At 47.5% G+C, this 15,057-nt stretch overlaps 1 protein-coding gene and 1 pseudogene across 1 annotated transcript; one reads left to right on the forward strand and one right to left on the reverse strand.

The window, feature by feature from the left end:
- The first annotated feature begins 867 nt into the window (after positions 1–867).
- Positions 868–5,566, forward strand: LOC119314998 (annotated as a pseudogene).
- A 6,307-nt stretch (positions 5,567–11,873) lies between these two features.
- LOC119298799 (disease resistance protein RGA5-like) lies at positions 11,874–15,051 on the reverse strand. Its single transcript, XM_037576099.1, has 2 exons — positions 14,285–15,051; positions 11,874–13,978 (listed from the first exon to the last, which is right to left on the reverse strand). Exons 1-2 carry the CDS (start codon positions 14,995–14,997, stop codon positions 12,127–12,129), a joined length of 2,565 nt encoding a protein of 854 aa, XP_037431996.1. The 5' UTR covers positions 14,998–15,051; the 3' UTR covers positions 11,874–12,126.
- Between the last annotated feature and the right edge of the window lie 6 nt (positions 15,052–15,057).

Below are 15,057 nucleotides of genomic sequence, written 5' to 3' on the forward strand. Positions count from 1 at the left end.
GCTGTCCATAAGGAATAATCAGAGCTGAGGTGCTACCCGCCCGAGGAGAGATCATGGTTGAAGCCTTTTTGGCACCAAGGAGAAATTTCTGAAGTACACTGGCTATTATTGAAACATCATATTATTTCTACCAAAAGGGAAAAGGAAAGCTTCCGTCCAGGTCCAGCCGCTCCCCTGTTTCGAAACCTCCACCGTGCATTCTTCGCTTCCCGCACCGAGAACTCCAGCTCCCCACCGCCAAACACCCAGCCACCCACACCTCCCACCGCCCACCACCCACCGGCGACGCCCTCGCCGCCCTCCACAGCGCCCGGACGGCGGATACTTTTTTCCCCTTCAACCATGTAGCTAAAGGCTTCTGCTCCAGAACCCCATCCAGCTCCTCCACCGCCTAGTCGCCGACCCTCCACGGCAACGGACAGCTGCTCGGGAGCGCTTTCTTCCTCCTCGACTTTCAAGCTGCCTCGCCGTTTCCGGAAAAAAGAAATCCCCTTTCCGGAGCAAAACCAGCCGCCCCGCCACTGGCGACTCTCCGCCGCGGCGGCCTGACGGTGACATCAGCATCGGCTTTTGGCGATAGATCTCTTCCTCGTTAACAAGGTAACGGAAGATCACCACTCTTTCCAAAACACTCCTCTCTCCGTGTCGCCTCCGGTAGAAAAAGAAATAGAAAATCCCCCTTTCACACTCTTCATTATTCTTTGGGTCTGTCTAGGATAAGCTGATGTCCACCCTGTTTGTGGTCTATTTTTTTGTCCTAATTTTTTTGTTGCTGCATTTTATATTTGTGGGAGCTTATATGTGACATTCTTAAAAAAATATTTAGATGTGAATTAGACAAACTGTTATTCTTTCGCAGCAAAAAGACCATTCCGTAAAATCCACAGCTTTCCATGGCCGGTGGTTTGGAAGTGACTTCTGCCGCGCTTCTGGCGGTGGTTGGCTGGTTGGCGTCGCCAGTCATCACCTTCTTCATGCCCAAGATCCTTTCCTGCCTCGGCTTCGACGCGTCGCAGAAGCTCCAAGAGCTGGAGATCCACATCATCCCGGAGCTGAAGAAGACGATGAGGGCCATAGAGGAAGAGAGGATGATGCGCAGAGGAGACAAGCAAGCGGACATCGATGTGGTGGCCGCGCTCGACAGGATGGACCGCATGCTCAGGCATGCTCGGGAGGAAGTGGAAGACATCTTGGATGACCAGCAGGAGATTGACTTGTACCGCTTCAGATTTGTACATCGCCTCCATGGTGCCGTGGAGACCTCCATTTCTTGCTGCCTTGAGATTGCACGAATCCTCTGGAAGCGATTGTCTCGGCTAATGCAATGGATCCGGAGGAGCTCCTTGTGTCGGTGGTTCCGACGCAGTTCAGAGTCGCCAGTCGCGGAGACTACTGATATTGCGGCCACAACCGAAGACCCCGGTAAGGTGACTATCGATATTGCGGCCACGGATGAGGAGCCTGTTCCGATGACTTCCAGTGCTGCAGGCTCAAACGAATCAATTCTGGCAATTACAACTGCTGCATCCTCTGATGAGTTTGTTCGGCTTAGTGCATCCTTGGACTCCTCAGACCGGTGGCTGTCTTGCTTTTGCAGCTCCTTCGACTTATTGAAGAACTGGTTAGATCATGCCTTGGAGGTTGCCTGCTTTTACAGAGATTTGTCGTATGACGTGGTTGGTATCACAAGTTTCCAGGTACACACCTGATTTCACCACCAATTCCTTATCTTATATGCCCTCTATGTACATGTGTAAAAAAGGATCCTTTTTTTGAATTTTCTCTCAGCATGTGTTCAAAATTATATTTATGTTGTGCAGACAAACATGTCATGTCATATGTATGCGCCCTTCAAATGGCACTATAGTATTTTTCTTAACTGCTAACCACTGTAATTACCTTATTTGTGTAGTCGCCAAATGGTTGTATTTGCCTCATAATAGGGAGTTTTCTAGGCATAGCATTTCAGATTGGAATGTAAACAATATTTGTTATCATTACTATATGTTTCCTTGTTTACCATTTGTGCTTTAATAATGTTTTATTTGTTTCCTACTTTCCATGTCTGTATGTAGTGCGCGAAATCCATGTTGAACTTAATTATGGAGTCACTAATAGCCAGTTTATTTTATTTTTATTTTTTTACTGAGGATAACAGTCAGTTTTGGTTTAACAATGATTTTAGTATTCTTCTGCATGGCTATTCTTGTTTCCGTTTCACCATGATATCTAACTTGTTCTGCATTACAATCACCTATGCCAAAGAGACAGAATAGATATGTGTCTGGCAATACTCATTTGAGATTTTGCTTCTTGCAGGAGAATGCCACTGTGTCTGGCATTCTCTGTGACAAGAGAGTGCCACAAAAGCTAAAAGGCAAGTTCTACAGCACGGCGGTTCGACCCGCAATGTTGTATGGCGCTGAGTGTTGGCCGACTAAAAGGCGACATGTTCAACAGTTAGGTGTGGCGGAGATGCGTATGTTGAGATGGATGTGTGGCCACACGAGGAAGGATCGAGTCCGGAATGATGATATACGAGATAGAGTTGGGGTAGCACCAATTGAAGAGAAGCTTGTCCAACATCGTCTGAGATGGTTTGGGCATATCCAGCGCAGGCCTCCAGAAGCTCCAGTGCATAGCGGATGGCTAAAGCGTGCGGAGAATGTCAAGAGAGGGCGGGGTAGACCGAATTTGACATGGGAGGAGTCCGTTAAGAGAGACCTGAAGGATTGGGGTATCACCGAAGAGCTAGCTATGGACAGGGGTGCATGGAAGCTTGCTATCCATGTGCCAGAGCCATGAGCTGGTTGCGAGATCTTATGGGTTTCACCTCTAGCCTACCCCAACTTGCTTGGGACTAAAGGCTTTGTTGTTGTTGTTGTTGTTGTTGTTGTTGTTGTTGCTATCCCTAGACGGAACACCGTCAATGAAGAAGGTAGAAAGCACCGTCAATGAAGTAAAGAAGTATCTACTATTGGGCACAGCAAGCAAGAGTGCACCGAATGATATTGCCAACAAGAACAGGAGCAGAATTAGAACTGCTAGCAAGCGGAAGGTATTTGGTCGAGAGGCGTTGCGTGATAATATCATGGCAAAGCTCCGTGAGACATCACCGAGCTCGGGTACTAGTCCGTGTTACTCGGTGATTGGCATATATGGTGTTGCAGGGTCTGGGAAGACTACCTTTGCACGATATACTCGAGATTACATAGAGGAGGAATGCAAGGAGGAGAAACTTTTTGACACCACCATGTGCATTCATGTTTCGGAGACTTTCAGTGTCCATGATATATTTCATGAAATGCTGAAGGATATTACCGGAGATCGGCACTCCAATATTTCAGACCGTGAGGAGCTTGAAGAGAAGTTGAAGGAGGCATTGCGTGGCAAACGTTTCTTGTTGATATTGGATGATCTCTGGGTGAATACCAAGAACGACCCACAACTGGAGGAACTAATCTCTCCACTCAATGTTGGGATGAAAGGAAGCAAAATCTTGGTGACGGCTCGAACAAAAGTTGCAACTAGAGCTCTCTGTGATGATGAACCTACTGAAATGCCTGATTTGGACGAGGATCTATACTTTTTGATGTTTATGCATTATGCACTGGGCGACACAAGTGTTGCTGATGAAGAAGAATTTATACGAGTTGGCAGAGTGATTGCAGAGAAGCTACACCAACCACCTATTGCTGCAGTGGCAGTGGCAGGACGGCTTGGGACAAACCCAGATATCAAGTTTTGGAAAAACACTGCAAACCATGGAATGTTGAATGGCACCATGGAAGCTCTTTGGTGGAGCTATCAGCCGCTTAATCCAGACATCAGGCGTTGCTTTGAATTCTGCAATATTTTCCCCGAAGATCGAAGTTGAGAAGGGATGAGTTAATTCGTCTGTGGATAGCGCAAGGGTTTGTAAAGAGCAGTTGTGCAACAGAGGGCATGGAAGATGTAGCCGAGGCCTACATTCAAGAGTTAATGTCATGCTCATTTCTGCAACCACAAGTAGATGATTACTCTGAAGTAGAATACTTCACAATTCATGATCTGCTGCATGATTTATTAGCCGAGGTTGCTGGAAGTGATTGCTTCAGAATTGAGAATACAAGGGCCACAGAGGAGAAGGCTGGAACACGAAGAAGTCCCTCAAGACGTCCGCCATCTTTTTGATCAGAATTATGATGCAGAATTGATTAGTAAGAAGATCCTTGGATTGGAAAATTTACGCACTCTCATCATTGATGTTGTTGAAGAGGATACACCAGTTGAGGAAAAAGCTATTGAGAGTATATGCAATAGGCTGCCGAAATTGCGGGTACTAGCCATTGCTTTCAGCAAGACACATTTTGGAATCAGGAAATCCGATAAGTTCTCGTTCTGGGTCCCAAAATCTATTGCTCAGTTAAAGCACCTACGCTATCTTGCTTTCAGGACAATCTACTCATGCTCTTTAATTTTACCAAGCGCACTAACTAAACTTCACCATATCCAGCTGCTAGATTTTAATCTTGGAAAAAATTCGGAATTCCCCTTTGCTGACCTTATCAACTTGCGGCACATGATCTGCCTGGGAATCGTGAAATTCCCTAACTTGGGCAGGCTGATCTCACTCCAAACGCTAGCATGCTTCAGTGTAAGGAATGAACAAGGGTATGAGGTGAAGCAGCTGAGGGACCTAAAAAAGCTTCGTGGCAGTCTGCATATCCATGACCTTGAAAATGTGAAAAGCAAGGAGGAAGCTCTTGAAGCCAATCTAGCTGCCAAGGAATGGCTCACAGAACTGAGGTTGGTATGGGATGATGATACAAGGTGCAGTCCAGAAGTTGAAGCAGAGGTACTTGAGGGCCTGTGCCCTCCTGTGGGGCTTCAAAAACTTGATATATTTGGATACAGAGGTTCAACGTACCCAGATTGGATGGTGGGTAAGCAGAGCGGTGGCCCAGAGGGCCTAGGAAATCTTTCCCTCTGGGGATGCAGCCAACTAGGACCTGGTCCTGAATTTGAGGCTTTCCCTCATCTTCGTGTGCTCTATATTTACTCCTGCAGCTGGGACTCATTACTAGGCAACATGGAGTACCTCGCGTTGCTCAAGGTACTGCATATCGTGGGATGCAAGAATATCCGGTCTATTCCAACACTGCCCCAGTCTATTGAGAAATTGTTTCTATCGCTTTGCAACGATGAGTTGATGAAGTCCTGTAAAACAGTCGCACATCCGAACTGAGAAAAGATTGAGCACATCCCCAGCAAATATGTTGTGTGATCCAGCATGTAAGAATGTAATCCCTTTTGCTGCCTTGTTTTTCCATTTTGTACATGTGAACATTGCCTCTTCTATGTATAATGGACGGTCTGCTGCTGCCTCAGCTTATTTTTGTTAATCTATTTGCTACTGGTTGACGTTTGAGAGAGGCTTTAGGCACCGCAAGACAGTGAAAGACGTTTCAACAAGTTGCCAAGGATGATGATGCCAAGGATGTCATCTGTTTTATAGTAATGTTGGCAGGAGCGTTGGATTTGATGACTGCTACTTATTTATTTATTCAGTGCCCTATGTGATGTATGTCAAGAAGTTGGTTTGTGATGTTGCAACCAAACAAACAGGTCGACAGTTGCAGTAATGCTGGCAGTTTGTGCTGAATTTGATTTTACTTATTTCCGCATGCTATGTATGTACGTATGTACATGAGGGAATCGGATAATGTACATCTCTTGCTTATGCTCTTCTGAACTTTGCATTTGTATCTAGTAGAACTGCTGAATGTATCTAGTAGTCCAATGCTGCACAGATATCATTAGAAACATGATTCACCACGACATATGATTACTCGTCACCACGACACATGATTCACTAGCAGTAGAAGCACAATCATTGCATATCAAGATTGAGCGTTTGGAGCCAACTCCAGCCTTGAATTGCTCAGAGCTATCCTAATGGCTTTCTTCTCAAGGTTGTCCCTGCCCAGCACTACCAAGACACTTGGAACGGCGGTGTCCGCAGACCCGAGAAGGGAAGTCATCGTCAAAGGCATGTGGGCATCAATGGAGGGCGCGAGCCAGAAGGAAGGTCACAGCAGCACCCAGTATGAAACAGCAAGAAAAGATGCTGGTTGTACTAATAACTGATGACAAAATAAACAAAACAATCGTAGACAAGATATTCATCTAAACTCGCCTTCATGCTCCAAACTAGAACAAGACGAACACACGAACAAACCTGTACCTAAATAACAAGACGAACACTCGAACAAACTTGTACCTAAATAACTCGAAGCTCTGAATGACCACCTAACTAACATATCAGGAAACCCCAACAGAGAAACTGATAAACAAAGTGCAAACTATTTTGGAACATCTAAATATGAATGCTAATCCAGTTTACAAAATTATATCCAACGGATATGTCCAGCAAAGCATGTCACACCAGTAATGCAACTAGTGTAAGCGTGTACGCACTGTTTCACAGAGCTGCTAGCTAGCTGGTCTACTATGTTGCTGTGATGTTTAGTATGTAGTGCTGACCTGCAATCTATATCGAGCTAGTTGAAATCAGGGTTAGCTGTTGACAAATTCAGTAAGTAAAACAGAGTATAGTCTGCTGTAAACATACTCTGCTAGGTACTGGTGTCAACCGGGTGCAACACAAACAGGTGCATAAACACATGGACGTCGGTCATCTAGGCTCTACTGTCTGTACTGAATTATTATTAGCAAATCGTGCATGATGAACTCAATGTTCCTGAATTCTAGTTAAATGCTGCAGGTGCAAGTGTGAGGCAGCAGCAGCAGCAGAGTAGTCATGGAGCTGCAACGTGGTTCAGGAAGTTCCTGTCAATGGCAGCCACCGCCTGCCACTGCCCCTATCGCTGGTGCTTCTGCTGGACGATCTGAAACAGCCTGGGCCTTTAACACACAGCGAACCCACAGGACAGCATGGGGAATAATCAGCTGAGAAAAAAAAAAGGAATGAGCATGTGTACTGTTTGTAGAAATAGAATTAAGCCAAATCTACACAAGAAACCCGAAAGAAAGAAAGGACTCACGACAGGTCTGAAGAGTGGGGCGGTTGGGATTGTGAAACAGGAGATGGAGAAGATTGGATCGGCGCAACCAATGTGGTGGCCTGGGAGATGTATTTATTGGGTGCAGCTAGGGCACAATATACAGGTAGTTACAGGAGATAAGTACAGATATAAACCGACTCCTATATACTAACAATATACAGTTTAACATCCCCCCTCAATCTGAACGTCCTTCAAGGAGATTCAGATTGTATCTATTCGAGAAAAAGGGCACTTCAGCAAGTGGTTTGGTGAAGATGTCAGCAACTTGCTCCTTGGAAGAGATGAACCTTACATCCAATGCCTTGGCTGCAACCCTTTCTCGAACAAAGTGGAAATCCACCTCTATATGCTTGGTCCTGGCATGAAACACTGGATTAGCAGACAGGTAAGTGGCACCCAGGTTGTCACACCATAATACTGGAGGCCGAGGCATGAAGACTCCAAGTTCTCCAAGAACAGACTGAATCCAGATTATCTCAGCTGTGCCATTGGCAATGGCCTTGTACTCGGATTCTGTACTAGATCGAGAGACGGTGGCCTGTTTTCTGGAGCTCCAGGAGACAAGATTTGGACCAAGAAAGACTGCAAAGCCTCCTGTAGAGCGGCGATCATCACTGCACCCGGCCCAGTCCGCATCAGAGAAGCAACTCAATACCATTGAAGGTGACCGACGAATGGAGAGACTCATACCACGAGTATACTTGAGATACCGGAGTATCCTCTTGGCTGCTAAAAAGTGTGCAGTTGTTGGTGCATGCAGAAACTGACAAACACTATTCACAGCAAAAGAGATATCCGGCCGAGTCAACATTAAGTACTGAAGTGCTCCGACTAGGCTGCGATATTTAGTATTGTCATCGTGAGAGAGAGGTGCCCCACTTTCCTTGCTGATCTTCTCACTCGAGGACATGGGAGTAGTGGACACATTACAATGTTCCATGTTGGCTCGATGAAGAATATCACCAATGTACTTCTGTTGAGAGAGCACAATCCCTTGGGGCGACGACTTCACCTCAACACCAAGAAAAAAATGCAGAGGACCCAGATCCTTGAGAGCAAACGTGGCATGAAGATCAGCAAGCAACTTAGTCGTTGCGGTTGGTGACGAACTTGCTACAATGATGTCATTGACATAAACTAACATAAACATGGTGACACCGCCACGATGGAAGATAAACAGAGAGGTGTCTGCTTTGGACGCCACAAAACCAAGTTGAAGCAGGCGAGAGCTTAACCGAGAATACCAGGCCCTGGGAGCCTGTTTGAGCCCATAGATGGCCTTCCTGAGTTTGCACAAATATCGAGGAGCAGAGGCATCAACAAACCCTGGTGGTTGTCGCATATACACCTGTTCTTTAAGAACTCCATGAAGAAAAGCGTTTTGGACATCCAACCGGCGCAAACACCAACCTCGAGAGACAGCAATGGAGAGAACCAGTCTAACCGTGACTGGTTTGACAACTGGGCTGAATGTGTCATCATAATCGAGGCCGTAGCGTTGCTTGAACCCTTTGGCAACCAGACGAGCTTTGTGACGATCAACAGTGCCATCAGCCTTGTACTTAACCTTAAAAACCCATTTGCAGTCAATCACATTGGCATGAGGTGGTGGCGGAACAAGTGTCCATGTACCATTGTGGCGAAGGGCATCCAGTTCAAACTGCATAGCATCACGCCATGCAGGAGATCCCAACGCTTCACGAAGATCCCTGGGTTCCCGAGAAGCCAGAAAGGCACGCTTGGACGGATCGTAGTTGACAGTACCATCCGTACGGTGCAGAAGTTTGTGAGTGTTATCACGTGTGCGTGTCACCATTGTATGCGCAGGAGGTGCAGGAGTCTCATGCACAGATGATCCGGACGGCGCAGAAGATCCGGACGCGGGAGATGGGGAGGAACACCGATCCTCCTGGGATCCCGCGCCACCAGCAGGTGCGTCAGGAGAATCCAGCTGCGATCCCGAGGAGGGACCGGACAGCGTCGACGCGCCTGTCGCAGGAGAGGGCCAGCCCATGGACTGGCGAGGCGACACGTGGGTAGACGCCAGCTGCGGGTCGGGTCGGGAGGGAGCCGGGCCAGTGGCGGGCCCCGCCGCTGAGGGGGACGAGGCGGGCGACGAGCCGACCGGGCCTTCCACAGCCGCCGCGTGGCCCAATTGGGAACTGGCCACCCCACGCGCGTCTGGCGCGTCGCTGGCAGCGGAGGCCGCGCGATCCGAGGGCGGATCTGCTCCGGATCCCGTGCCCGGATCTTCCTGGGACGCCGCCCCTGTCGCACCTGGGATCTTCTGCGCCAAGGGAGTCCCTGCATCCAGATTAGAAGGCAGAACAGGTGCAACATAGTTCATTTGGTCATGCGGAAAAAAGAGTATGGTATGTTCTGCAACGCGAGGTGGTATGGGAGAGGCAGAGGGGCTGGCAAAAGGAAAAACCTTTTCATCAAACGTGACATCTCGAGAGATATAAACACGTGCTGTAGGAAGGTGAAGGCATTTATATCCTTTGTGACAAATGCTATACCCAACAAAAACACATTGATGAGATCGAAAAGCAAGTTTGTGTGTATTGTAGGGGCGCATGTTTGGCCAACAGGCACATCCAAATGTGCGAAGCAACGTGTAATCAGGTTTGGTGGTGAACAATTTTTCCATAGGGCTAAGATTGCCAATGACACGACTAGGGAGTCGATTAATGAGATAACATGCTGAAAGATAGGCCTCATCCCAAAAGCGTAGTGGCATAGACGCATGTGATAATAAGGAAAGTCCCATGTCAACAATGTGACGGTGCTTCCGTTCGGCGGAACCGTTTTGTTGATGTGTGTGTGGACAAGAAACATGATGCATGATGCCAAGTTGACGAAAAAATGTGTTGCTAAGCTTCTCGTATTCCCCACCCCAATCAGATTGAACACATAGGATCTTGCGAGATAAGAGGCGTTCAACATGAGCAAGGAAGTCACGAAAAACATCAAACACATCACATTTTCTCTTAAGAAGATAAATCCACACAAATTTACTATAATCATCAATAAATGAGACATAGTACTGGAACCCACCAGATGATGTTTTGGCAGGTCCCCACACATCCGAAAACACGAGTTCTAATGGAAGAGAGGAAACACTTGAAGACCTAGGAAATGGAAGCTGGTGTGCTTTGCCTTGTTGACATGCATTACACACATGGGTCATAGACCGACTAGTCGAAGCAAGTTTATTGGAAGATAAAATGTGTTGAACAACTTGGGTGGATGGATGGCCGAGCCTTGCGTCCTCGGCTGACAATCTAAACGAAGACAGTGCATGATGAGTTGATGGCCGAATGGGATAAAGCCCATTTTCACATCTGCCTTGGAGTAGAACCTTCTTGGTGGTCAAATCCTTCATAAGAAAATGAGTAGGATAATACTTTAGATACGCATGATTATCAACAGCAAGGCGATTGACAGAGAGAAGGTTTTTGTCAGCGTTGGGAACATGTAAGATATTGCGAAGTTTAAGGTGTGCAGAAGGAGTAGGAAGAATGGCATGACCACGATGAGCTATGTGCAAACCTTAGCCGTCTGCTGTGTGGATGTGATCTCGTCTAGGGTACTTCTCCCTAACCGTCAGGCGATCCAGATCGCCCGTGATGTGATCCGTGGCCCCGGTGTCAGTGAACCAAGCCGGATCACCGAGGATGGAGGGAGGGGACGCAGCAGCGAGGCCAGCCATCTTGGACTGTGACGGCTAAAACGCATGGTTATAGCGCTGACCACACTCCCAGGCGTAGTGCCCCGGACCGCGGCAGAGCTGGCACTGAACACGGTGATCGCCACGGTCGCCGTAGTCACCGCGATCACCACCGCGATTGCCACCGAAATCGCCTTGTTGGCGCGAACTGCCACCACCGCGGTTCCCGCGATCGCCGCCACGGGAGTTGTTGTTGTAGCCACCGCGGTCTCCAGAGTTGCCGCGGCCCTTGCCGCGGTAGTTGCCCTTGCCGCGATTGGAGTTGTTGGTGTTGCCGGCGGAGTCGCGGGCGACATAGTTGACGGAGGAGCCGCCATGCTGCAGATGAAGACGGGCAGCGTTGTATTCGCGGCGCCGGTCGAAGGAGATCGCGTGGGAGTAGAACTCACCAAGCGTCATGCCCTCGGGACGAGTGGTGTACGCGGTGATGAGGGGCTCGTAGTCGTTGTCGAGGCCCGTGATGACGGCGGTGATGATGTCCTCGTCGCGCATGGGGCGGCTGACGGCTGCAAGCTGGTCGGCGTTGGCGCGGATCTTGGCGAAGTAGTCCGCCATGTAGAGGGTTCCTTTCCTGAAGACCGCCATGTCCATCTTGATCTGGACAATGCTGGCGCGGCAATGGATGGTGTACATCTCCTCGACGTGTGACCAGATGGCACGAGAGGTCTCCAGCTGATGTACTTGTTGCAGCACCTCATCAGAAATAGAGGCAAGGAGGTAGCTGAGGACAATCTGATCCTGGCGGAACCAGGTTGCATACTCCGGATTGGGGGCGCGCACTCCCTTGTCATCGGGATCCAGGAACTTGGAGGGAGGTGGCATGGTGCCATCGACGTAGCCCGTGGCGCCAGCGATGCGAAGAGGAGGAAGAACTTGTGCCTTCCAGATGAGAAAGTTGGAGGTGGTTAGCTTGGCGGTGATGAGGCTGGCAGAGGGAGAGGGAACGGCGGAGGCCGGCGGCCCATTGAAGGTGGCGGGCAGGGAGAGCGTGGTGAGGGCGGCGGAGGAGGAAGCGGAAGCCGTAGGGGAGCCCATGATGCAATCACGCGGGTAGGCCTGATACCATGTGAAACAGGAGATGAAGAAGATTGGATCGGCGCAACCAATGTGGTGGCCGGGGAGATGTATTTATAGGGTGCAGCTAGGGCACAATATACAGGTAGTTACAGGAGATAAGTACAGATATAAACTGACTCCTATATACTAACAATATACAGTTTAACAGGGATGGGTGTCCGTTGCACGCCTCAGCGCAACATCTGCTTCATACCCGCACTTATATGAAGAGCTGCCTTCCTCAAGCCAATGCCAAAGGAAAACCGTGACTTGCTAGAGGGAAGGGAGGTGCCTCATGCCGACATCCAGGTCACCTCCGGCAATATCCGACGCTCGGGCTAAGAACGCCAGGATTTCAAGCCTTGGCATAGCTCCTCGTGGAAACATAGATGGCCCCGTGAGAAAATGGTAGAATGTGCACTCTCTCAAACATGGGAATGCATTAGCGCCAACGACGAATGTTTCGACATGAGTGTGCTGAGGTTTGCTGGTCCACAGGATAAGAGAACGAAGAGCGGGAAGCTTCCCGAGGATCTGAATGTCGACTTCTGGCCGCACTCTGTCCACTGAAATATCCATGTAGGAGAGGTGGGGAAATGATGATGAATTAACCCACATAGGCAATGTCGTGGTGCAATCATTAAACACAAGGGTGCGAAGCTGTGGAGTGAGCACCCAGCCATCCCAGCTGACATCAAGCCTTGCACCGTTGTGGCCGTTAATATGTAGACTTTGAATTTTCTGCATATTGCCTAGGGACACCACCAAAGAATTACACACACTCTCATCGGTCCCATTCCATTTAAGTACGAGCACTCTCAGATCGGTTAGTTGCCCTAGCTCTTTCTCAGTCTCAGAAGAACCATCCACCAATACTCCAGTCAGCTCTTCTAAGGACGTCAGGTTCCTGATCCCAACAGGTAACACCGCACATGATACATTTAGGCACATCAAATGTCTTAGGCGGACAACACTTGACGGAATCACCATACTTGATTTATGCAGCTCTGGTCCACTTACTGCTAAGTTGAGTGTCTCCAAAAACTGTAGCTTTCCTATTTCCACAGGGACCTCACCAAGGAAAGTTTCTCTTAGACCCAGATATCTTAGGTGTAATAAATTTCCAATACACCTAAGATCAATATGGTGGCGAACTTCCCGAAGATCACAACCTTCTAAATCCAATACACGTAAAACTTCAAAGCGTGAAATAGTCTGGATCAGATCAATATCAATTCTAAAGAGAACAACAGACCTCACTTGTGACATACTTGTGGTATCGGCCCGATGAGGGGTGAGTTTTGACATGCTATTTTGAAAAGATAATCTGCGACTCTGCCTGTGTGAAATAGGTTTGCTTTGCTGAGTACCATCTAATATTGTAACAAAGTTTTGGTCACTGGACAGGGAACATAAGAGATCAAGCACCATATCATGGACGCGACAACCTCTCGCCTTGCCTTCAACGTCAACACCTACCAGTTGAATCAAGTTTCTATTTGCGAGCTCATTGAAGTAGCTCTCTCCAAGCTCAAATAGTCCAGTTTCTTGATTTCCACCTTGGACAAACCCTTCAGCTATCCACATCCATATCAACCGGACTCTCCTTATCTCAAAATCCTCTGGAAATATACTGAGATATAGTAAACAAGTCTTCAGATGACAAGGTAAATCATAATAACTAAAGGACAACATTCTCTTCATGTCCTTCGCACTACCACCTTCTGCAAGTCCATGACCAATAGAGCCAAGTATGCTGTCCCAATGATTCTTTGGCTTTATCTGTTGATCTTTACCATTACTAGCTAAAATGCTAGCAATAGTAATGATGGCTAGTGGTATTCCACCATATTTCTTTAAGATTTCTCTAGATAATTGCTCCAATTCATCAGGACACTTACTTCCTTGAGGAAATATTCTTTTATAGAAGAGTCTTTTGGAGTCATCATCTGTAAGAGGTTTCATCTGATATATTATATCATCACTAGAAGAGCAACATACTTCAGAGATACTGCCTATGCGGGTGGTAGTCATTACTCGACTACCAAAACAGTTGTCGGAGAAAGCACACTTGGTCAATCCCCATGCTTCTTCATCCCATATATCGTCAATTACAATGAGGTACCTATATGTTTTCTTTAGAGCATTAGTTTGTAAATCAACCAATATAGATATGATTATGTTTATTCAGTTCCAAATTAATTATGAGAAGGTATTGCCAGCTCATGAAATTTATAGAAAACATTAATCGGTTAGAAACATAGATATATGGTGCATGACTGGAAGATGCATATAAAACACAAAAGTAAGCCCAATGTTAGCGTCCATTTAATAAAACAAAAATAAATCTTACTTGGAATATACGCTATTCACTAGCATTATATGCTCTCTTGGAAATAATAAAGATCATCTTTTGCTACTACTTACATACCTCTTATCCTGAAGAAAATTCCTCAATTCATCGAGGTGTTGTTCATGGTCCCTAGCAGCTTCATTGATAGTTGTGTACTTGCTCTTGTCAAGTTCATATAAGATCTTCTTGAAAATCTTGGTCATGTCAGGACTTCGAGACACGGAAACGAAAGCTACTCTGTCAAACTGCACTTTGATCTTATCATACACTGCTTTGGCCAGAGTTGTCTTGCCCAGTCCGCCAAATCGAACAATAGACATGGTCCTTAAGTGGTCCTTGGACTTCTCATGACAATCACAAAGCTTCTCGATCAGCTCATCTCTTACGAGATCTATCCCAACGAGCTCTGTGACATCTTTGTACACCGCCTTCAAGCGAGGTTCAATGGCATCACCACTATTGTTTGCCTGCGCGTCAAGCATATACCTTTGAGGCAGGTCGCCCAACTCCTTGGAGAGCCGCTGAGCTTCTTCAATGTCATCGGAGATCTGATGAAGAGCCTTACCCTTGGTAAACAGTTTGGTGGCCCTTTTGAGGAACTTCTTGACTTTGTTCTTCATGTTGGTGGAGCCACGGTCATGGCCGTCGTCCTCCACGCGCAGGACGAAACTGTCGACTACATCCTCCAGGCGGTAGGAGAGCTCCCTCACTTTGCCCGCCCAGATGAGGACCTGCTCGTCGAACTGCTCCCGCGGCTTGTCACCAATCTTGCGTAGAACGGTGTGCATCATCTCCAACTCTGTGATCAGAGACTCGACGCCTTTCTTCACGCGTTTCTCCAGTTTGTACTC

The sequence above is a fragment of the Triticum dicoccoides genome, chromosome 1B, assembly GCF_002162155.2.
Source record: "Triticum dicoccoides isolate Atlit2015 ecotype Zavitan chromosome 1B, WEW_v2.0, whole genome shotgun sequence".
NCBI classification, from domain to species: Eukaryota; Viridiplantae; Streptophyta; class Magnoliopsida; order Poales; family Poaceae; genus Triticum; species Triticum dicoccoides.

Bases quoted from the DNA above. Each gene is read 5' to 3' on its own strand.
- LOC119298799 (XM_037576099.1), bottom strand. From the start codon at position 14,997: ATGATGCACACCGTTCTACGCAAGATTGGTGACAAGCCGCGGGAGCAG. The intron at 13,979-14,284 runs GTATGTAAGTAG...GAAAACATATAG, and splicing joins AATTTTCTTCAGGATAAGAG to GTACCTCATTGTAATTGACG.